We start from the raw sequence: 25,403 nt of genomic DNA, 5'->3' as shown, positions 1-25,403 counted from the left end.
TTGATGGTACTGAAAAGAACAGTGTCCATTTAAAGTTTTACATGTTTTAGTATCCTGGACATAGTACTGCCTGACCAGTTGGGATGGAGATGGAAGTTTAGATGAATAGATAAATCTTGGTTAAGGCTCTGCAAGCTTTCTCTAAACAGTTCCTTTTGGAGAATGTCTGTCTCTCTTCACCAGAACTGTTAGAAAGAAACAGACATGCTCACAAAGACGTCTATTTAGATGAAACAGAGCTTTGCTTTAGAATTTGTGCAAAAAAAAGAGGAAAGAAATCAGCATTAAATGCTTGTATGATAAAATCTGTTCAGAAAAAACTATTTTTATGATACCATACAGACCATTTTAAGGTTTACTGAATGATATAAAATATATATATATTTTTTTGTTATTTTGGGTGACAAATACACCAGGCTGAACAAAATAAAAAGTAATTGTCAAATAAAACAAAAACTTAAATCTAGCTTTTGGGAAAGAAGACCCACTTATGAGTCTGCCTTTCCATATCTTACATAAAAAGATTGTATTAGTTTAGTGCCATAAACAGGATTTCCTAATAAAACTAAAATGCAAAGAAATGAGTGTGGAAAATTCCTGGAACTAAATACTCTTAGCCGCAGAGACAAAATATTTATAAAGTTTGCATACACACAGGCCCAACGAGCAGGGGAGATTTATTTTTAAACCCAGAGTAGATGGTTTTATGGTCTCTGCATTGCAAGCGCTTTGGAAATATGAATGGAAGCTGTATGTTTTAGGAAGATTTGAGAGCAGACACATTTGGCAAGAGATCATTTTGTCATTGATTTTTAATGTTGTGAGATTTCCTTGAACAATTGTCTTTACTGTTGCGGTTTGGATATCCTCATGATAGCATGAGATCAGGTACAGACTCTGAAAGGCAGACATTTCTGGAGACCCTTAACAAAATGTGGCAAGCGGTAAGAAGAGACAAAACATTTAACCCCGGGTCCTCCCCCCATTAACAAATTTTCTTATAGCCAAATAAAACCATCATAAAGACAGAGAAAGGCATTTTAAAAGAACGTAAACAACGTAATCACACAGACAACACAATAGGACAAAATGTGAAACAGAAGAAAATGTCAAAGTTTTAAAAATCACGAGAGAAGACTAATTCTGGACTTACTTTCCACTCACCAACAGTAGAAAGGCAGTAGTAGCACTCCAAGAAAAATGATTCCCACTAAGTTTATATCAGGGTTAATATTTTCTTTGTAAACTTGACTCTCTTGTGGTATTTTAAGCTGTAGTCTAGGCTGGTTATCACACCAGCTACCTTTGCAGTCTTTCATTAAGATAGATACTGAAAAAAAACAACTGAAGTTTAAAGTAGAGTACCTGTACTTCAATTTCTTTTAAAACGTTCATATAGGTTTCACCATCTCCTGAACTGAATACAAACAGCTCAATTATTAGCAACATGTACCTTACAGAGAAACTACACCTTCTAAAGTTATTTCAGTCTAAATGTATCTGTCAAATGCAAACACGTGGTTACCTTATTAAAGTTACTAACGACCTAATCGCAGCTAAATCCAAAGGCCACTACTCCATACTAATTCTTCTTGACCTCTCAGCAGCCTTTGACACCGTTGATCATGCCCTCCTTCTTCAAACTCTTCAATCGCTTGGTCTCTGTGACTCTGTCCTCTCGTGGTTTTCCTCTTATCTCTCATCCGCTCATTCAGTGTCTCTTTTTTTAATGATACCTCCTCCCCTCATCCTGTCTCAGTTGGAGTCCCCCAAGGCTCTGTCCTTGGTCCCCTTCTATTTTGTCTTTATACTGCCTCTCTTGGCAAACTTATTACCTCTTTTGGATTCCACTACCACCTGTACGCTGATGACACCCAGCTATATCTCTCCTACCCGGACCTCTCCCCTGCCGCCCTGCAACGTGTCACTGCTTGCCTTTCTTCCATCTCTGACTGGATGTCCTCCCGCTTTCTGAAACTCAATCTCTCAAAAACTGAGCTCCTTGTCTTTCCTCCTCCTAATACTGATCCTCCTCTTTCGCTCTCCCTTCAAGTTTGTGGTACCAACATCAGTCCATCCTTGCAAGCGCGCTGTCTTGGCGTCATACTTGACTCTGGTCTAACCTTTGAGCCTCACATCCAGCATGTTGCCAAATCCTGTAGATTCCATCTTAAAAACATAGCCCGCATCCGCCCCTTTCTTGCACCAGATACTACCAAGGAGCTTGTCCATGCTCTAGTAATTTCCCGCATGGATTATTGTAACCCTCTCCTGATTGGTCTTCCCAAAAGCCGTACTGCACCCCTACAGTCCGTAATGAACGCTGCTGCAAGACTTAGAATTCACTGGGTTCTAAGGCAAACATTTTTCTTGGAAAGTTCAAAACAGGCTTGACTACAACTGATATATCTAAGTTCTACAAACCGCACACCAAGAACATTTACATGTGACACATTTTCAGAAAGGTCAGTTTTCTTGGTTATGTATCCTTGATAAACTTGGCACATGTGTGCTAAGTTTGTGACATCACAGACATCTGGATGACACATTGACTTGAAGTTGGAGGAATACAAACCATGACTGACAGATGCCGCATGCTTGACTAATTTAGGCCAATATTTACAAGTGACAAAGAACAGCTGTCACTATATGCAAATAATGACATAATAGAATGATACGGCACTGCACTCCAGATACAATTATCAAACTGGAATGCACTATCTGACAACAGACATCATGAATAGATCTAGAGGCCATGAAACGTTGCCTTCATATTGGTTCCACTCACAGAGAGGTATTCTATTCAAAATACAAACTGCCTGTATACTTCTGCAATTCAGTGGAATACAAAAAACACCTACTTTTTCAGAATGCATTGTAGGCCCTTCATAACCCTTATACATAAGCAGTATCCTATTTATTCCATTACTGACACCTTCGTACAGAGGAGGGAAACTAATTCACATTTGTGCACCTCTCAAATAACCAATCACAATCTGACACATACGGGACCGCAAAACTGAGGGCTATTTCTCTGGCAGTATGCTTCTCTGGGAAACCAACCACCTCAATTGCAAACAAAGAGCTCAAGAAATAACTGAAGCTTTTTCAGTACTCTTAATATGTGCAAATGTTGCTAGCTGGGAACTTGTGTAGGCGAGCTAGAAGAACATGCTTGTTGTGCAGACTGTGTATGTCACTACAGGCACTTGTCACATAACATGCCCTTAGTGGACTACCAGCATCTAGGTCAGGGATAGGCAACTGTAACAAACTCCATGTATTTCGTATACTCAGTTTGTTTGCACACTCCCAAAATGCTAGAGGCTTAAATGATTATGGCCTGTTCGCATAGTACAGTGATTCGTACTCTCCCGAAATCCTAAGGTCATGGGAAAAATCAATCGGTTTGCCGTTCGCATACACAAACATCAGTCAAGACTTGATGAAGGGTACAACTGTAATGTTTTATTCCAGCAAAATGGCCTACTTATATACACAGACCCACAGCATGGGGTCTTAAGCAAAGACATAAAACACGCCCCGGAGTCTCTGTGTCTGGGAGATAATTTAGTTTACTTTGCTTAAAACCCCTTCAGGACGGAGTCAATAGTGCACGTTCTGATCAAAACAAAACGTAAACAAAAACTGGAATTCGCGCTATAGGTCTGTTCACCCGTAGTTCCCCTCTTTCATATTATATGCACCCACACTTATTATATATCATTTTGTTCAGGAGAAACAGGGCTTTAATTTATCATTAACGATTCATATATGGAACATAATTCGTTATGAATAAAATGTAAAAAAAATGTGAGAAAATAAGATTTTTTTTAAAATTTGTATTTCCGTCTGACATTTTAGCTGTGAATGTCATAATACTGTTAGGTTTTACTGCACAAAAATGCACATATTTGTAATCAGCGATGTCTCACGAGTACAACAGTACCCCCCATTAACAGGTTTTATGGTGTTTTGGAAAGTTACAGGGTCAAATATGGAACGTTCCATTTTCAAATAGAAATTTGCCAGATTGGTAATGTTACCTTTGAGACGGTATGGTAGCCCAGGAATGAGAATTACCCCCATAATGGCATACCATTTGAAAAAGTAGACGACCAAAGGTATTTAAAGTGGGGTATGTTTAGTCTTTTTTAGTAGCCACTTAGTCACAAACACTGGCCGAAGTTAGCGTTCATATTTGTTTTTGTGTTAAAAAAGCAAAAAAACTAATATTTGGCCAGTGTTTGTGACTAAGTGGCTACTAAGAAAGACTGGACATACCCCACTTGCAATACCTTGGGTTGTTTACTTTTGCAAATGCTATGCCATCATGGGGGTAATTCTCATTCCTGGGCTACCATACGCTCTCAAAGGCAACATAACCAATCTGGCAAATTTCAATGTCAAAAAAATGAAATGCAAGCCTTATATGTGACTCTCTAACTTTCCAAAACACCATGAAACCTGTACATGGGGGGTACTGTTATTATCGGGAGACTTCACTAAACACAAATATTAGTGTTTTAAAACAGTAAAACATATTACAACAATAATATAGTCCATAAAAGTGCCGTTAGTTTGTAAAAAATGCAAAAAATGACACTTTTACTTAAAATATCATCGTTGTAATACAATTTACCAGTTTGAAACACTAATTCAGCGAAGCCTCCCGAGTAAAACAGTACCCCCCCATGTTCAAGTTTTATGGTGTCTTGGAGAGTTACAGGGTCAAATATAGTGCTTGCGAATTAAATTCTCTGCACTTTCTCCCTGTGTTGTCAGATATGTCAATCAAATGTTAATTAATCAAATCACCTAATTATGTTAAAAGATTACTTAAATATACACGTAGAATTTTAATATATATGCTTTTATAGGTATTTAAATTCTACGTGTATACTAATGTAATCTTTTATGTAATTATATGTATTTATCTATATATATATATATTTGCGGTTATTTGTATTTTATATATATAGAGAGATATATATAGAATGTCATTCTAAGTGTATTTTGTTACCAATATATATATATTAATAACAAAATACAGTTCGAATGAAATTACATATGTATATATAATTTATATAAAATTTTGTTTCAATATTTTATTTATTAATTTTATTATTTTATTTATTTATTATTGTAATTATACGTATATATATATATATATAATATATATATGTAGATCTATTATATATATAATATATATACATATTATATATATGTAACGTCATTCCAAGTGTATTTTAATACTAATATATGTACTTATATTAGTATTAAAATACACTATGTATGACGTTAAATATATATAATATGTATATATATTATATATATATATATATATAATATATATACATATATTATATATATAAATATATTTATTTTATTTTATTGTCCAATATTTTTTTTTTACACTACCTACCAGCTTTAAAGCCCACTAAATGCGGGACGGCATGGAACGCCGTAACGGCGTTAACGGGTTAAACTAATTATCTTCTAGGCACTAGAGGTACAAAATATAAAACATAAAATATTAGAGTTCCAGACACTCGACGACCAGGTATCGGTGCCTGCTTTCGGTAGACAGGATGGCCGCCGTTTTCCAGCACACGTGTTTTTCGAACGGCGGCCACACAGAGAGAGCACTTAAGTTTGTGGTTTCTTGAAATTAAATAAGCCAGGGGGGTGGTCGGTGTTCGGTAGATTAGCCTACCGTACACAGGGAAAAATAACTGGGACAAAGGAATGAACATAAAATCTCTACTAATTATACTATTCCACAAGTAGATACATCCACCTTCAAAAAGGAATAGCCAAGACATTCAATACAATTTAACATAATTGATGTCATTCCTAATAGTTTTCTGAACACGTACTCCAAACCGTTTTCTATCAATGTCAGTGTGTACGTACCTCTAAAACACTAAACAAGCTCTGGAACAAACGGAAATGAGTCCCCATTAAGCTCAATAAGGTCTCATCTTCCTGAGTTATTGTTATTTGCAGTAATAGGGGGATAGATGGTGCAGTAAGTAAAAAGTAGTTGAATTTGCAGCAATAGATAGAAAATGTGTACATGAGTTATTTAGAATGGTGGCACACATTAACTGGTTAAAATGTTAAAACTGGTAGAGGTACATTGACTTAATATAAACACACAATAGTATTTATAGGTAAGATTTACACTTTAAACAAAGTTCTGGGCTGCCTATGTCAATTCTGTGCACAATTGGCATGCAGGCACCAGACAGCCATTAGTAGCAATGCTCTCCCCTGTCCTACTATCACAATGTCCTCATTTCCCCTCCGGCAAGGGGAAGTGACATCAGCTGAAGGAGCAATGGGCTGAGGGGAGAACTTGGACTCTGTGATGGAACAGAGGTAAGCTGTTTATGAAAACACTGTTTCAGGAACTGAAGTGAAGTAAAAACAGCAGTACATGTAGCAGGTTGTTTGCTGGCAGAGAGTTGGGCGTAGTTATGTTCCGTTGTCTAATTTCTGTTGAAACTGGTCATATAATCCTTCCCGTGTTTAACCCACATATAGAAATATTGCATTTATTTCTCAATAATGTGCAGCCACTTAAAACAGATTATTTGGTTACAGTGTAAGGTTATCCGCATAACATGTCTGGATATTTAGCTGTTAACTGGGTCAGACAGATTGCCGAGGGCTACAAATGGGTGTTGTGGATTACAAGAAGGACAAAACATTTTTCTAATACCATAATAAAAGCAGACCTTAGCTGTATGTGGGGCAAATGGGCCTTTTCAGACACAAAAATAAAAAAAATGCAGGTCAAGGAGTCTTTGTTTATGAACATACAGAATGAAGCAGGAAATCTATTAACAGATTGATCAAATTAGATATTTGAAACGTAAAGGTTAATGCTAAGCACCATGACTCCTTCCTGGGAGGCAATGGCAATGTTTGGCCTGCAGAGCAAGAATAATGAATATTCCTTTTTCTTCCCTCACAAAACTCACAAATCTCAGTGTGGATTGTCCTACTCGCAAGGAGCATACAATGCATGGGTTTAGACACATAGAGGATGGTGGGATTGCAAGTTGTGAGATGTGACATCATAGATCCCCTGCCTCCATTGACCAGCACAGTGTGACAGAGCATTCACAGAATCAGATTACAAAGACTACAATGCCACCAAGGACGACAAGTCTGTCTAGAGCACTGTTTAATCTCACCTTGCATTCACTTGCAAATATTTTTAGGGACACATACATACATTTCCAGAGACTCCACACATCCTAGTCTGTAGCCTGGTCAAAACAGATACTGTAGTCCATTGGGAAACATTGAGAGCACAGACCACCAGCTCACGCAAAAACCAACACACTGCCAGGCTGCCTAACTCCCTGTACAATTACTGCCTGCTGACTCACTTCTGTAGTGCTGTGCCAATATATATTCAAACATACCTTCCCAATTTTAACTTTCAAAAAATGATTTGGGGCTCGTAGCCAAATCCCCCTTGCAAGCCATTCCATGCTTGTGGCCCAGGGACCTTTGACACCCTTGTTACCACCTCTCCTGTGCTCCGTATTGTGCCTTAGTTTGGCAGGATCATCCTGAATCCAGGGTTCTGTTATGCCATACAGTATTTGTTCCCTGATGTCTCATATCTAGAGACCCCAGATAAATGTCCCAAATCAGCGAAGCGTGACCACATCAACAGACTTGTCATCAAGAGAGCTCTGTGCATGGACAGCTTGACGTTTTGTTAATATGTTCCTTGGAGGCAAGCACATCCCAGCATTCCAGATCTCATTGCTAAGAGATAGGACAACCAATATGCTTTGGGTTGATTATGATCCATAAAGTATCCTGCAGTGATCTGTGTAACTACGGATCAAAGAAGCAATCTTATAGCTGCAGCTATAGTCACCATAGTGGTTCAAAACCCCGGTCCAAGTTGTCCAGGAACTGCAAGGTCATCTAGCCGAAGATAGTTCCATAGCATTCATGGCTAAGTACCGCTGAGGACCGTTCGTGGATTTGTTCATGCGAATGGCCGCCAGGGAGCTAGCGTTCGGTTCCATTCATGCGAAGGGAAAGTGCTTTACAAGGGGCACTGAGGGAAAGCTGCTAATGCAGCTGGGCAGGGTAACTCCCGAATGGGGTCTGGCACCTGGAACCATAGTCGGTGGACAGAGGTCAGCTTCCACACTCCTCCAGGAGTTTGTGGCAACATCCGTGGAAAAGAGCATTTGTCACATCTAGGCAAGGCCTCACCCTGCGGTATATCTCCAGGAGCTAAAGTAGTACGTGATAAAATTAGTATAAATATAAAAGTACTCTACAGAGTGGGTGTTACCTAAAGTTGAGGACCTTATGATACAATAAGAAACACAATTGTAGAATAAAAAGTGTTTATTCTGCAGTATTGGTTATGGTGTTAGTAGGCTGCGGGTGTTGTGCTCTACTCTGATGTGGTTTGACCGAAACTAGGGGATTCCTGAGGCACACACGGTCCTTAGTCTCTCACAATATTGCTAATGTAGAAGTTCAATTTCCGCATAAGCAACATCAATGTCATCCATATTTGGACAGCATGGATGGGATGTGTGTCAGCTGAATTGCAAAATTGAAGCCATAGCAGCACAATTGGAAAAATAAAAAAGTTGGAAAATGCTTCCATCTTACTAACACCAAATATTGAACCTCATTACTCTTCATATTACAGAGAGATGGATGTCATGTGATAAAAATGAATATGGTACTTTGAAATAGTTCAGCAATACCCATACTGGTAATAACATTTGTAGTTGTATTGTATTTTTATACTTAGAACTAAGCAATATTTAAATTTGTGCCTAAAAAACATATATTACTTTATTATAACACAGACAGTACAGGCACAGACGTGTGTGTGTTAAAATCTTAACGAGAACAGTAGTATGCACATCAGAATTATTTATCAAAAAGCAATAAAGGAAAAACAGCAAGCATGGATGATAACCTCCACAAAGTTCAAATTGGTATTTGTTGCACTGTGGCTTAGTACCTAACATTAGGAAAAAAAAATGCTTGCCAGCATGACTCAGAGAAGCTGCACCACTGTCAAGCAATGTTCTCAAACCAGCCCTCAGGGAACTGAAGCTGTACAAAAATCTATTGTGTCTTGTCTCGCACAGCCAGGATCTATTGTGTCTTGTCTCACATAAAATATGGCACCTGCCCTGCATTTGGTGTTTGGGAACCATTGTTAACCCATCAAGTGTCAGATAGGGTAACCCACAACCTTCGACTGCATTGGAAATATTAAAATAATTCCAATATTCCATGTCATACACTATAGCCTGCTGTAATGTTTATGGTAGCATTCTGGTGCCCTCCAGAGTATTTGTTAAACCATATAAGAATCGTTTGAACAACCTACCTGTGATACATACAGTCTTCTCAGATGTCTGCACTGAGCTTGGCCATGCAGGGCTTTGTGCATTCATATTAAACTCCCAGTAATTAATGCTAAAAAAACAGCAGATTAAAAGACCAGAACGCCTTTTTATCTACTGTTTCTTAACATTTCAAGTATGTTTGGCTTTCACCTGCTCGGTGTGTTAGACCGTTTATTACACTTTTTATGCTGTTATATTGTTGTAATGTTTAACCATTTTATGTTCCGGACACATCTAAGGATATACTCTACACCTAATCCCTGGTGAGGATTGTCCTCTGGAGAATTTATTCTACATTTTATCCTTGGTGGAGATCATTCTACCCAAGTGCAATCATCTGAGCAGTGTTACTGCTCTATCAAATGTGCGTAAACCTCCATCTCTTTTTATCTGTGTTTGATTTTATTACAGTGAGCACTGCTGTGTTGTTTTTGTATTTTACCCTTTATATTCATCTGGAGGCTCACTTACCGACCAATTCGTTGTAAGACCGGGTCGTAGGAACGGAACTCGGTCGGTAAGTGAGGAGTGTCTGTATAAAGAAAAGTTTTGATAGACTGTATTAGGCTGGGTTTAACACAATATGCCCAAGGCTAGGTGAGATATATCTGCAAGCAGATAAAGTCAGAATGAGCCAAGGTGAGAATTCAACAAGAGCAACAACATGACAAGGCAAACCAAAGTTAGGAGCACAGAAAGTGGGGTAGTCAAGAGATGCCAGAACATGCACAGCTTGTGTTATACAGAATGCGTTGCCAACACAGATATGCAAAATTACACAGGCCACCAGGACTATAAGAATGTCTGGAATTGCAGTTTCCAGCACCAGAATGACACACGAAGAGAGAATGCATGGTTTGCGGATTGGCAAGAGGTGCAGGTATTGTGACGCAACCTCTGAGTCATGGTCATCTCCTTTATGACAAAAACGTATGCCACCATTACATTATCAGTCCCATGTAACATAACTCACCTAACATAATTAATTTCACATTTTTTCCCTACTCTTCATCTATTAGTCTAAATTAAAACTGTCCTTCCATTCCATCATTTGTCACTATCAAGATGCGTTTGCCACTGACCAGAATCTGATCTAACCTTCCAGATGAATGGGCTACTAGGAGATGTAACTGGAACTCCTGCCGACACCTATAGGAGCAATATGAACAATTATAGGAAACCAAGAAGATTTACAGGATTGGTTTTTGGGAATGATGGGTTTCATCAAATAAATATTTAATTTAACCCCTTAAGGACCAAACTTCTGGACTAAAAGGGAATCATGACATGTCACACATGTCATGTGTCCTTAAGGTGTTAAAAAGAGAACTCTTTTACAACATGATTTAACATTTATATTGGCTATTACGGACTGTTAGCAAAAAAACAAACAAAAAAACAGTCAATGTTTGGCTGATTGTGTTAAATGTTCTACATCTTAGACTATGACACAATATAAAACACATGGCCTCTGGTGAACCTGCAGTGCCTTAATTTTTTTCACGGAAACTATCCTCATCCCTACGCAGGAAATTCCCCTTTTCCCTGCTTGGATATGTAAAAGTATTTTGGAGACAGATTATATAAATTCCTTTAACAAACATTCAATTGATGGTTGAAACAATATTATTAATCCCAATGGCGCATGGCGTTCGTACAAAAGAAAATCAACTATACTATTTTAAGTGTAATAGAGTGGAACAGTCCAACACTGAAATGTAGTTCTTAAGAATTGGTTGTGCCAAGATTATCCATCAGTGCAAAATAGGAAAAATCCAAGGCCAATGATGTCAAGGCTTGGGTATGCCAATGGCTCTAGTCAAATTGCCAAATGATCTAAGTGAGCCTAGTTGGTGCCCAGGAAAATTGGAGAACTTGGCCACAGAGGATCAGCTCTAAGAAAGTACTTCATGAGAACAACCCACCAAAATAATTAATTGCATAGCTAAAGAATGGACCTGTGTGTAAACATCCTCAATAACTTAAGGAGAGTTGGATATTTTGCTTCAATCATTACTGTTCGGACACTGAAAAAACACATAGCTTTAACACTGAAGAGCAAGTGTTTTCCCCACTCATTTTATTAAAAAAAAAAACACTTTTTTTTGTTTTTACTGCGGTGAGACCCATTGGAAAGGTAATAAAGCACCTGTCGACCCCTGTACTGGGACAGTATTGCCCAATCAGTGCTAATAAAGCCAGCAGATAGATTGGACACTGTAGTGGTGCTTCGAGAACTGATTTGATAAAGCTTTTCAATATGTTTACTTATCTCTATATTTAACAAATATTATAGTTGCCAAATTGTCCTCTGCACCTAGCAGTCGGCATAGAGGAAGCATACAAAGAAGAGGAAATTCAAGACAATGCTTCTATTTCTTCTTTTCATTTACAATGTATGCTGTGTCTTCTTTGCCCTGTCTGAACTGGATTGTCATTTGGAAAAATGTTAATATTTTAAAAGAAAGCAAAACATCTTGTGAGAAAACAAAATAACATTAGTGATAGATGCTTTTAAATTTTTTGTTGAATGGTGTCAATTCCAGAGAAGTGATGGTTTTAGTGACACTCAAATACTAATTACCGTACTCAAATCCCCAAACTTTCTTTTAAGCCAATTACAAACATTTTACTCACTTCACTTATTTTATCAATTCAAAAATGATACCTATTTAGAAATACTAAAATCAGTTTTGCAATATCAGGGGTTAAGTTATATAATTAGGGTATATTTATAGCTTATGTGCCTCTGGCCAGTTTAATGTGCACTGGGTGTTCTGTCAAACGTATATATACTTTGCCTTCATGAAAATGAAGGTGTTGTTTAAGACTGGCAAAGAATTGTGAGAACTGTAATCCAACACTCTTACATACAGTAAGAGCGATACAATCAGTATCACTGATCTTGCCGATCATGGCCAGACCCTGTTATTTCCAGACTCCATACACTTGAATAGCAATAGCCACACACTGACTGATTCAGCCCATCCAATCTTTTGGATACCATCAGCAACATAATATAGAGGCAAATGGAGGGGCGGGGTCTGACCGCCATGCTGGCTGGTCGCATGGCCCAGTGGCTCGGACAATTTTATGCCTTTTAAGCCAGAAAAATTGAATACTCTGTCCTACTGGACGACCAAATGCGGTGGGCCGGCACATGGGGAAGCACTGGACCCGAGGAGAGGCTCGCAGTACCTGTTTCAGTCCCTCGGAGAGATGCACGTCGTCCCCAAGGGATGAGGCCTACTCAGGCGGTGAGTGGGGTGGACGGCCGCTGCCCCGCTATCCTGCCCGACGGTATCCAGACGGACTCCCTCAGAGTGGCGGACAGGGCCCCGTTCCCCCCCCCTGGGCCGGTGGGGGTGATCCCGGCCCACACCCTGCAGTTCCGCCCGTAGAGGAGCTCCCAAGGTAGGCTGCTAAACCACAGCGCAAGCCACAGGCCGCATCTACAAAGGCGGTATCTACAACCCTGCTAGCTCGCATCAGGGAGCCTGTCACCTTCCGCCCCCCCCGAGGAATGCAATCCCCACAAATCTAGGGCAGACCCCACGCACCTGCCCATGAAAGCCTGACCGACGGGGACACAGGACCACACCACATCGGTACATGCTAGACCTAATCTCCATGGTCCCTGCACACAGCAAAGAAGGCGGAGGGGCAGCACGCAGGCACAAGCGACAACACCAACTCACCAGGCCCGGCAGACAAGCCCTCAACCTTCAAGGTGTGGATACTGAACACCAGAGACTGAGCACACCACCAAGGGCCACACTGAGCATACAGATACCTGCCTCAATCCACAGCCAGGGATATTGGGACTTAGCATCTGTTGGTGGGGCATTGGGGTGTTTTAATGTCATCAGCTTGCTGTATAGATATCAGAAAGTGATGCCCTGAAATAATAATATATTGTATTGCTATGCAGATCTCGCAGATTATCTCCTGTCTTATTCTGCGGTGACCGTTATGATTTAGCTTGGATTACTAGCTTGCCTATGTGCTTCACGAGACATTTATAGAAAATGTTTAACCTTCACCATGTCTATCTCATCTCCTCCTCCCAAATTGCAAATGCATGGTTAAGTATTTAGACACGAAGATATAGCCTGACAGGAGTGAATGGTTTACTTTCATAAGCATCAGTGTGACCATAGCCCATGCTTTGTGCATACACCTACTACTTGTTTTATCGGATGATCGGGCACGAAGCCATGGACCGACCCGCGGCACCGGCACAGACGGCACTACAGACCTGGCCTATCCTAACGGTCATGGGCCGGAAATCGGAACACCACGTTCAGTTATGCTTTCAAAATTACTGCTGTATTATTGTTAGTCGGGCACAATACCACGAGTATAGGCGGGGAGTGCAATGTTATATGCTCACATTATTTTGTTACACACTCGTACACTGACCCTTAGAACATAGCCAGTAAATGACAAGCCCACTAAGCCCAGGGACGCGCCATGCTGGCTCACAGTTTAGCCCTATGTACCTAACCACCATATCTATACTGGGTTGAAAAGCTACTACAAACACACACCACACGACAGTTACGCTGTAGTAAATCTGTAGCTACGACAAAGCATTACTTTCATTACTGACCGTTTAACCTGTTATAAATGTGCTTCACTCTATTAACATAAAATGAGACCGACGCTCATAGGAGATGCTTTCTTATGTTATCTTGCTCCCACTCTGTACAAAAATGCATTCTCCCCTCTTTATTCTGTACCCTGTATTCTTAATGTCTCAATAAAAGAAAGATTGACAAAAAAAAAAAAATATAGAGGCAAATGGAAGTGTCTGTCAAATACAGAATGTGGCATGTACCGTGCAATGGCCGATGTCTCAAGCATGAAACATGCAGCAGTAGCTGTAGACAGCTTTCGATGCCTGTAAGCCCATGCTGCAAGGCAGCATTCAGTCTCTGTGCCAGGTACATGCGGAGATCACCGTACCAGGCTTCTGCTGTACTGCTTCATAACAAAGCAAACCAGCTATACTTGTTGAGTGGTCCGCAGATTGAGCGACCCCCAAGGGTGTCAATTACAGTGACAGCATGCTCTAGCTGAATGTGGAGAAAGATACAGCATGAATAATATGAGGCTAAAACCTGTCAAAAGCACTGAAGTTGTGTTGGTGCCCATATAACTTAACATTTGTTCCCTAATACTAAGCTAAAGCAGGCTTTAAATGTGGTGAGATAGTAAAGATAAAAAGGAATTTGGGCACACCCGAAACATGCATTTCGCAGGAATGGTGCTGCCATAGTGGCCAAAATTCATACATAATACAGATTAAGAAACAGCGCACATATAAAAAACTTTTTTCATTATATGAGGCTACTATAAATCACCTATCTAAACAAACAAATATATGGATTCAGTTCCACCATATTGCGTTAAGCCCACCACTACTTCACAGTACCGCATTACCCGTGGGTCCTACACTAGTAGTGGTGGGATTAACACAATATGGCCATAGGGTGGAACTGAACCCCGTACTTGTTTGCTGAGATAGGGGATTTTAAGTTGCCTTATAAAATGCAAAAAAGTATTTTCATATGTGTGCTGTTCCTTAATTTGTATTTTGTTTAAATTTGGTGAGATTGCAGCAGCTACAGAATACATTTTAGAGACTAGCGTGGAAACAAGTTAGTAATAGTGCTTACCACCTTAAATTATTCTTTTTTGGAGGCATTACTCAGGAATTCCAGGTCACTAATGGCAAAATTCTGTAGTTATGAAAAAACCCATTACCCACTAAAGTTAACAACAGTCACTTTAGAAAGTAATGACTTGCAGGTAAAACTTACCGACAACACTGGAAACGAGCCCTAGTGTCTTCATGTCACACATCTAATTGCTGATGAATATATCATCAGAGTTGTAGAGTACTTATTACATCTTTAAAACCAGGTATTATAAAGTGCTGACTTTATTCTTTATGACACTATACAGAGTTGATTTATTTACTTATGATGTCTGTACTGCATATTGCTGGCTTATATTTTTACCAGGCCCTGTATCTTGCCAATTTGCATCTTTATGATGTCCCTTTAGTACGTGCACGGTCTCATTTCTTTGTGACACCTGCACTGAAAAATTAATGTCTTAAAGGGATACTATAAGCACCAAAACGTTAGCGTAATGGAATGGTTTTGGTCATTCCCCTGCAGTCTCACTGCTCAATTATCTGCCTTCGAAGAGTTAAATCGCTTTTGTTTCTGTGCATTCAGCCCTAGCCACTCTGCCTTTACACCTACTTTGTTTTTGCAGCTCCAGCCACACCTTCCTGCACATGACCCACACAGTTTCCCTACATGTTTCCTGTAAAGAGAGATCTAATGTTTAAACCAATTATTTTATTATATTAAAATCCAAAAGGTAAAGAGTTTTTTGACATGCAACAAAACTTAAACAGGCTAGGGGAGGAGAGGGCGGATTTCATTATGAAATCTATTTCAAATCAAACGTTATCTGTAATGTCAGTATCTATTTACAATTGCTTCATCTGTTGCATGATGAACTATTCACAAGCTGACCAAGGTTTAAAAAGCTCCAAACTGATTAATGGGTTAGATAGAAGTGATGACTGGTAAGATTTTACCAGGTGGTTGTATATCTGTGATCACTGGTAGAACCCAAATTGGTAGTGCAGTGGGAATACACATCTGGCAACTCATCACATTAGCCACATGGTTAGTAAACAGAGAACTATCAGGAAATGCAGATGTAAAATTGCAGATGGTCTGTTCTCCAACTAGTAGAAAATAATTTAAAGTCCTGCTGTCTGATTAGTGGTCTTGTTTTTATACAAGGACGGTACAGCCTTTATTTAAATAGTCTCCAGTAAAAATGAAAGGCAGATGCTGCCTAGCATTCAAGACCACACCAATCCTTTGATCTCCAGTGAGAGGACGGGCCCATGGGGCGAGAATACTTAGAAAAATGCCTGCTGATTCACTGAAATTAAGACGACCGATAAAGAACTAAACGTTCCTAATAAGTGACTCAGCTACCAGAACTTGACATCAAGATTATTCACAGAATAATTAAGATGTTTCACTCATGCAGTTTATCTGTTTTGGGCAACACAGACAAATGTGTTTAACTGCTTAACACGTGTTTTCTGTGTTGATGTGAAAATTACATATTTAACATATAAGCCTTGTTCAAATGTGATTTTTTTTACCACTTCAAATACTCATGTGGTCTAATTTTCCTATTTATGGATGTTTACAAGTCTGTTGACAATGAATGTGCCAGTAAGTCTTTACCAGTAATAGTCTGGTAAACATTTCCATCTTACCACACATCCAGCTCACAGGGCTATCCTCAGAAAACATTTAACTAAAGGGCAGGATTTCATTGTCAAGAAAATAGCTGAATGGATTCTTATTCTAAGAAGGACAAATGGTTGCCTATACCAACAACTTACATATCAACTCTATTGTAAGCCTCTACAAAAGGTAGTTTACATTGCAGTTTCTTAAAGGGTTATTAAAAGCACCATGATCACTTCTGAGATTTGAAGTTGTGATGGTGCCTGGAGTCTGTATACGCAGTGTTTTACTACAAACACTGCACATATTGAGTTTCACTCCTCTGCTGCCCAAGGTGTCACTCCATCTCTAGCAGCATCATTGGGGTATCATCAGCCAGCCCATAACCAGAGTTCTGAGCTGGCTAATGTCAATTCTGTGCAACTTTCATTGCACTGAATATCCATCATTGGCTGAGAGAGGTCAGTTGATGCTCTCAGCCTACAACTTCTGTGGCTCTGCAGAAGCCATAAGCACATTACTGTACCACCAGGGAAAATCCATTGCTAAATTATCTGCACTATTACCAAGGTAATGGCGAAGGTTGTACTGGTTATGATGATTGGAGAAACCCTTTAAGACATGAATGAGCTGCCCATTATTTCAATGAGCAGATGTTTTAGAATCTCCTATTGCAGAGATAGTAAAGTCATCTGTGCAATTATTACCCTGTAATAGACCGAGAATAATGCACTTTTCACCTTCTAACAGTTCTTCCGGGGCCCTAATCTCAGGAAAGTTTGGGATACGTGTATCTGGTATGCTTGAGATAAGTGGGTGACAAACTCTTGAACTGTCTATTCAGTACTGAGCTGCATTAATGTTATAAGCTAAAATTGCTACCACCCAGAATTATAACTCCCTCTAATTGGGTGCAACACAGGGACATGTATGTGCCAGTGCAGCCCTAAAAGTAAATATTCCATGTAACCCCTACACTATATCATACCATAAAGAAGATTTCTGTTGCACACTGGTATGCATTGAACATCTTGAATTCAGAACTCTAATAGTTGAACATAGTGCCTAATGTGTACTTTTTACAGGTTAGGTTCACAAAAGCCATTGATACAATCTGTATAAGAATTTTTTTTTACGTAAGAGTTGGCTGCAAAAGGGTTTATTTTCAATATTTGTACATACTTTTATAATGTAATCAATCCATTGCTACAGATAATGATCTACTTTAAAGGGACACTGTAGGTAGTGATCTGGGTGACATGTCCCTGTAGTTTTAACCCTGCAAGTGAAAAGATTGCCATTATGTAGGAACAGCAATGTTTACATTGCAGGGTTTAAATGCCATACTGACAGCCACTTCCGCCGAAATAGCTGAGTGGAACATGGCTATTTTACTCAGAAGGTCTCATGGAGACGTTCCGATTGGTGTAGCACAGTGTAATTCTGGCATGTGCACTAGACTCTGAATGCTTTTTTACTGGAACATACTGGATTGGCTGAAATCATGAAAACTGATTATCTCAGCCCAGGAGGTGGGACAACCTCCAAAAGAGCATCATAATGTGTGAGAGAAGACAAGCAAGCTACCTTTTTAACTCGCACTGGGCGAGCAGTGGCAGTCACCTAACACTAGTATGTTCCTTTAACAGATTTTTATTCCATATGAGCAGTCAGAGAACCTTTGACCATACTTTTGGATCCTTATTAAAAATGTTCAGGCAAATGCAAAGTGCAAAAAAAAAACTAAACAAAACAAAGACAAAAAATAATATATATATATATATATATAAAATACATTTTGCAAACTAAATTGTACTGAGAAATTTAATATAGGACTGATTGAGGAACTGTTCTCACCAAGCTTGTATTCAAGCTACATATTTTGCTAGCTTTAAAAAAAAAAAAAAAAAAAAGGATTATAAATTGCAGCTCGAGATATGGTAGGATCAAGTTGGATTAACCTGTCCAAGTGACAAAAAATAACCTGCCAGACACAGCTCAACTTGTAAGACCTTCACAGATGGTTTCTCTTGGAGATGTCAGCTGCCAGCATACGAGAGAATGGTAGAACCGGCTACATAATGGTAATTTTATTCTCGACTTGCACTTCGCAGATTGATGTGCATAAAACCTATCCCCTTCCTTACGCAACAGCTAACAACCCTAGTTAGGAAGAGGCCTTCTTTGCACACATCAAATTGTATGACATGATAATCATGCTCTGCAACTATAAAATGTCAGCACACCTTCTCTATCCGGTTATAAAGAAACAGGGCAGATAAGCAGCATCTTTTAGCTGTGTGATCAAACTCAAGGAACTGATTCAAGAGCAAATGACTTCATAGGACGGTCTCCTGTACAGGTCAAAGCTGCATTAAAAAAAAATATTGCCTCGGAGATTGTAATAAATTAAGGGAATTGTTTTTTTTTTTTATTGATTTGTTTTACATAATATTTAAACTAGAACCTAAAGGTAAGGCTGGGGTGCCTGAGTGCAAAAAAATAAAGCAAAACAAAAGTTGAATGAGGCTATTCAGTAAGGTGAAAGGACATCGCAAGTCGAACAACCACTGGGGCCTGCAGTGGTGGTTATTATGCTAGGGTACAGTCCCTCTCTGTTTTTGTATCCATTTTAGTAATTAAAAAAAAATAATAAATCACTGCTAACCGCTGGGGCAGCACCAAACTATTATTTTTGAGCTGAAGTTCTCGTCAGGGCCACTGGCATCCAACCAGTTCTCCAAGAAATCCCAAAACTATTCCTGCTCTTACTTGGGCATATTGCCTTTTTTAACACTTGTGCATAGGTGCTCATGCTTTTCTTTTTCACTGTTCGTGCACAGAACTGCTGAGGGTAGAGGAATAGCACAATTCATTCAGAAAGAGAGGATCATACCATAATCAACCATAGTGCTTTTATAGAACACTGTCTAACGACACACAAAATTTCCATTAACAACAACACAACGTTTCTATATTGTGATAACAAGTCTAAGTAGAGTCAGATCTGTGGGAATGAATAAATAAAGCGAACCAGAGTTTGGGAAAAATAGCAAAGCTTTAGTAGGAAAAAGAGGGTTATTTTATTATATATTTAAAAAACAAAACAAAAAAAAACACACGTCTGGTCTGGCTAAAACAATTGTGGCTTTGGAAGAATGGAAAGAGAAGCTGCAGGAAGTATGGATGCCAATAATCATGATCATTGTGAAAATGTGGTTCTCAGGGCAGACGTGAACGTTCACAGGTATGTAAGCAGAACATATCATTACGGAGTTCATAAAAATTGATAATGAATATAATACTGTCCTGGGAATCAATATCCAACATAAATTTAAAAAAAACTTTGTGGAAGGATTTTTGATTTCATGAATCGGTATTCCTGGGCGATTCTCTGAGTCTCGTTCAATTGAATCATGATGTTATTTTACTTGTAGTTCACAATGCCCTTTTATTTATATTAGAGTTAAAAGCTTGTGTTAGCTGCAATGGAATATTGTGGGTATTATAAAAACTGTTTTGAAATGTGTAATTTATACCAAGTGCGTGGCTTTTTCCTAGACGTTCTCTATGCTGTGGACAGTAAGTATAACAACGTCCTCAGGGGCTTTGGTCCATTTGAATTGCCTGCTTGGGTGGATTCGGTATCCGCACCATTCCAGAAGTGGTCATTATTTATGAGAGCATGCAAGTCCCACTAACAAACACTTTGTTAAAGAAAGCTAACATCACATTTGTGTCTGGCTCTTGTGGGATTTCCTTGTGGCTTCATTCTATTTTCATTTTGTTTTTATGGGATTTTTTTTTTGAGGATACAAGCAGAAACATTTCGCTTTCTTTTCATCCAGCTTCCTGTGAGTTTTGAATCCCACCTACAGCCAATCCTTTGGGGGGATTCTGTTTTATAATAAAGTCTTTCACGCAAATTTAAGCACGATGCTCTGGGTATAATTGTAATGTTTCTCTGCTTCTCAGACGATGAAGATGGTTTAACTTACATTTACTGTGTGGTCTCGGTCTGTTCCATCCCCTGCTAAGCTGCATTTCCACTATTCCTAGCTTGGATCAGTTCCACTGTTTCTGTCATGCAATTTTTCCCATCTCTTCCCAGTTGTACTGGCACTGAACGGTTTAACCCATTACCTAATAAAAGCCTGTACACATTAATACAAGAACACACTTTACCAAATAATTGCCATAGCCTCTAAGAGCACATTGTCCTTTTAATTAGCTTATTATTATTATCATCATAAAACTCACTGGGAAATAATTGCTAAAATAAACCTTTAAGCCTCACTTTATTGAAAGAGGAAAGTTTTGACTCTTTTTGATCTGAATAAGAATTTGAACACACAAAAAAAAAAAAAGCTAGCATCAGGCTGACAAGTCTAAGAGTGGTCTTATGGCTGGACACTAATGCATTCATCATTTACCCTTAGCACTGGCTGCCTTTGGACAGCAGATCTTTGAGAACAAATCCTTCATAAATAGTGCATGCAAATCTTAAAAGGATGTGATGTGATGTGGTAATTATTTTGCATGTCATTCTGAAAGACCTGCTGAAACACAGTTGGAACGTAAGTGTCTAAGGTGTTTTGTTTTTTTAAATAAAATTTGATCTATTATTATATATACACACACACACAGTTTAGCTGTACTATGTTCTGTTGCTTTTTTAATTAGACAAAAACTTACATTTTAGCATTTTAATACTTTTACCATCTTTAACCCCTTAAAGACCAAACTTATGGAATAAAAGGGAATCATGACATGTCACACATGTCATGTGTCCTTAAGGGGTTAAATTCCACCAAACCAACAACCTACCGTATGTGATCATAGAAACCCTGAGCATATTCTTTGATTAAAAAGTACCTAAAAATCTGAGATCCATTCTTCTGACTAACCTAGCTTTCATGAAAGAAGGTCTAGTTCATTGTGTGTTGACCAGAGACTGTTTGTCCATGACAGCACCGAGGCTGTTTTGTGAGTGATCAGAGGATCCTTACTCTAACATTATATATGCTTGTTTGTACCTGCAGTGCATTTGGTTTGCAATCCTAAATCCCAGCCAACTTCCCAAAGTACAATGACACTTTAAATACGTTATAAGGAACACAAAAATTATAAGCACACAATTCAGTATTCGTATATTCTTGAATCAAGTGCCACACTACATCCCTAAATTCTCTCTCTCACCGCATTGTAGAAACTGTAATGTTTACATAAAAGTGTTAAATAATACAGCTCTAGTGGCTGTCTAGGGAAGAATCAAAGGTACCTACAGAGTGCATGTGTAGATGTGAGGGAGGTACGCTTTCACATTTCTAGAACAGGGCAACCAATTTACAAAACCAAAAGAGGCCATCCTTAAAGGAACATTATTGTGTTAGCAATATGAACACATATTCCTAATGCTATAGTTTTTCCCTACATATTTAGGTGTCCACCCACCCTGGAAGGTTTAAAAGCTAGTTAGGCTACTTTAGCACCTCATTCAGCTGGTCTTTAAGCAGTCATCCTGCCTCTCTGGCTGAGATCATCAAGATTTGATGTTCTCAATCAATCCAATGTTTCCCCATGGGGAAGCAAATTGAAGGGGCCAGAGCACATGCACACCAAAATGATGTGTTGCACCAATCAAATGCTCTCTATGAAAAACATTTGACGGAATAACCAAGTCTGACTAAGGAACACAGAACCTAGAGGTGTGTTAACAGTGCAATCAAAACATTGTGGCAACTACTAAATAGCAATGTTTTACATTACAGGGTTAAAACTAAGGGATCACTGAGATGACAGGGTCTGGGTGCCTTTAGGGCTCCTTTAACTGTGTAACAGAATTGCCATTTAAAGGTGTGATGGAGCATCATCCCCCTGCTTTCACACCCAGATATTAATTCACTTGCCCAATTTTTCAGTTGCTAATCTCGACTTTGCAGTAAATCTTCAAGTCGTCAGGTTCATGATTTTCAAGTCCCACATTTCTATTAATGCACACTAGGGATATTGCAGGCCAAGAAAGTGGCTTAAAGCTAGTCCTGACCCTCCTTGACAAGTCCCCAACTAGCATTAATCTTGTATTATTTGTTTGAGGCTGTGTGGAGTCACTGACACACATACTTTGATAAATGAAGAATGTGTACAACAGATCATGCAACATGCAAATGGCAGGCAGAGGTGAGCAGAGGTTAATAACCTGGAAGCATAGGATCTGAGTATGTGAGAGCAAGTTAGAGACAAGAACTCCTCGCCATTGTCACTGAGAGCCGAGAAGAAATGCTGCAGCGTTGAGCAGTGAGAATGAGGGAAATAGAGTTTGTCCAGGATATATAAATATCTCCGCAAGTGGCGGCAGGCATAACTGAAAAACAAGGGGGAGAAAAACAGAGAAAGAGAAGGAAAATGTTCCTTTGAGAAATGTGATCAAATTATTTATTTTCCTTTTAAACAATGAAAGAAGTTCTTGTGTCTAAAACTTTTAGCTTCTCATTAGTGATAATAATTACAGCATCAGCCCTTTTACTACAAGATGGGTGATCCAAGCACTCCAGCACCTATAGCTATTAACCCTAGAGGGTTAAGGACAGGATCACGTTAGGTAGAAAGCCCTCGCTCCTAATTCCAGTCCAATTAACATGTAAAACAAGTAAAAAAGTAACCCCAACCCTACCCCTAGGAATTCTCTCTGCTAATATTAGTACGGATATCACAGATGGATTTCTTAGTTAAAAGAGAGAGGGGCATATGGCCCCATTAAAAACATTGAATGTACATCTAATGGCACAATATTATGCATGGTGTCTTCAGTATTTACATATCATGTTTTGTCTCTAAATGACTAATTTAAAGGCAACCTCCAAACACCATAACTTCATCAGAATCAAATTGTTATGGTGCCAGGGGGTTCCTGGCGCTGACTTACATTTATGGGTTAAACTGTTAACGGGTTTCATTCCAAAGTCTCGAACAGAGCTCCGGTTAGCTCTACTGTTTACCTTCTAATTTGCTTATAAGATCACTCTAAGCCAATCAGTAGCTCCCCATTCACAAAACGGATTGAAAACATACATATTTTTCTCAAGCCATTTTGTGAATAGGGAGATAGTGATTAGCTTAGAGCAGTGGTTCCCAAACCAGTCCTCAAGGCACCCCAACCAGAACAGGATTTAGGGATTACCCAGTTGTGTCTATGATGTTTTATTTTTGTTTTGTTTCAAAAACAAAACTGGGTGGGTAATCCCTAAATCCTGGACTGGTAGTGGTGCTTTGAGGACTGGTATGGGAACCGCTGGCTTAGAGCATCAGCTGACACTCTAAGCCAATCAGTAGCACCCCTGGTCCCAGACTTCCTGGTTTAAAAAAAAATCATAGAATCATAGAAAAGCTATTAAAATGCAAATTTTAATAAATATATCTGATTGCTTCAGTTAGATGTAGTCAGTGTTCATAATCAGATTACAGTGTACAATACCCGTTTGGAAAAAAATTGACATGGGTAAGATTTAACTGTTAGAGATAAGCCAGATATACTCGTACTGAAGAGAAATATGAATACACATGTACATTGCAAGTATCATGCAAATAATTCACCTGCAGAAAGAAACACTCCAATCGCCACAGTCGTTACAGCATGCTGCACGGATTAGAGTGCAAGACGTGTAGTGAAACCATAAGCCAGGCACCTCTTCCTACCTCCTCTCAGCTGGAAGTGAGAGCCGGAAGGTCCTGATAGGAACTTTTGTTAGTTGATTGGCTGAGAGCATCAGCTGATCTCTTTCAGCTAATTGAAAGTCACTAGAGCCATTTAAACCTGTTTTACATTGCAGGATTAAGCAGACAGGAACATGGCACCCATTGAGACAAAGTGGTCTAGGTGCCTATAGAGGCTATTTAAATAAGATGCTAAACAGCTGATGAATGGAACTTCTGCTGTGGGCTAAACACAGGCTACATAGCCTATTACCTGCTGGAGAGAGGCTCCTGATTGGTGGCGCCTGTTCCTGGTCTGGGAGGTGCTCTCGACGGCTGCTGCTGCTACTAGCATGTGGCTTAACTCTATAAGGAACTTTAAAGGTATCTTTTTTGTTTTATTTATTTGAATAATGGTTTAAAAACAGGGGTTACCCCCAGTGTGAATATAAACTTCTTGACGGGGTCACTTTGACTACAACTCCTCCAACATAAGAAATAAATAGATATTATAAAGACAAATTATATATGTAACTGCTAAGTTATTGAGAAACTACCTTCTATTATTTCCAGAGCTGGGGATAAACACTGAGCTGTTCGTGTAAACAGCTGAAAACCTATGGGCTTCCCACTTTTGTAGCAGTATGTGTTATTTGTCTGTATTCCCTAAACTGTACGGCACTGTGAAATATGTTGGCACTATATAAATACTGAATAACAGTAATAAATAATGACAGGATTATTGTGCCAACTAGGATCCATACTGTGAATCTGAGAATTAAAGCACAGGGTCATTTCCCCTGATGATTCATGTGCTTATTTTGTCACGATAACGGACAGAAATGTGAGCAAGGAGTGACCAAACCATGTGGGGATTGAAGTAACAGACATTGTTAAAAAAATATAAGGGCCATGGCGCCAACATACTCACACATTACCTGGCCTCTTGCATCTACGTACTCACCATTATGGGAGAGAATGGAGAAGTAAAGCTATA

At 39.1% G+C, this 25,403-nt stretch overlaps 1 protein-coding gene across 3 annotated transcripts in view; it reads right to left on the bottom strand.

Moving 5' to 3' along the window:
- DYM (dymeclin) overlaps nucleotides 1-25,403 on the bottom strand; it is a 337,693-nt gene that overhangs the window by 135,534 nt on the left and 176,756 nt on the right. The window contains exon 14 of one of the 3 annotated variants that reach the window (XM_063453858.1): nucleotides 22,914-23,078. The exons of the other annotated variants lie outside the window; for them this stretch is intronic. Within the exon in view, the coding sequence (XP_063309928.1) occupies nucleotides 22,914-23,078 (165 nt within the window). The remainder of the gene's footprint in view (nucleotides 1-22,913; nucleotides 23,079-25,403) is intronic. 3 annotated transcript variants of the gene reach the window in all.

The sequence above is a fragment of the Pelobates fuscus genome, chromosome 5, assembly GCF_036172605.1.
Source record: "Pelobates fuscus isolate aPelFus1 chromosome 5, aPelFus1.pri, whole genome shotgun sequence".
In the NCBI taxonomy this organism is placed as follows: domain Eukaryota; kingdom Metazoa; phylum Chordata; class Amphibia; order Anura; family Pelobatidae; genus Pelobates; species Pelobates fuscus.
The sequence above is the reverse complement of the archived record's forward strand: the minus strand, read 5'-3'. Positions and strand labels throughout refer to the sequence as shown.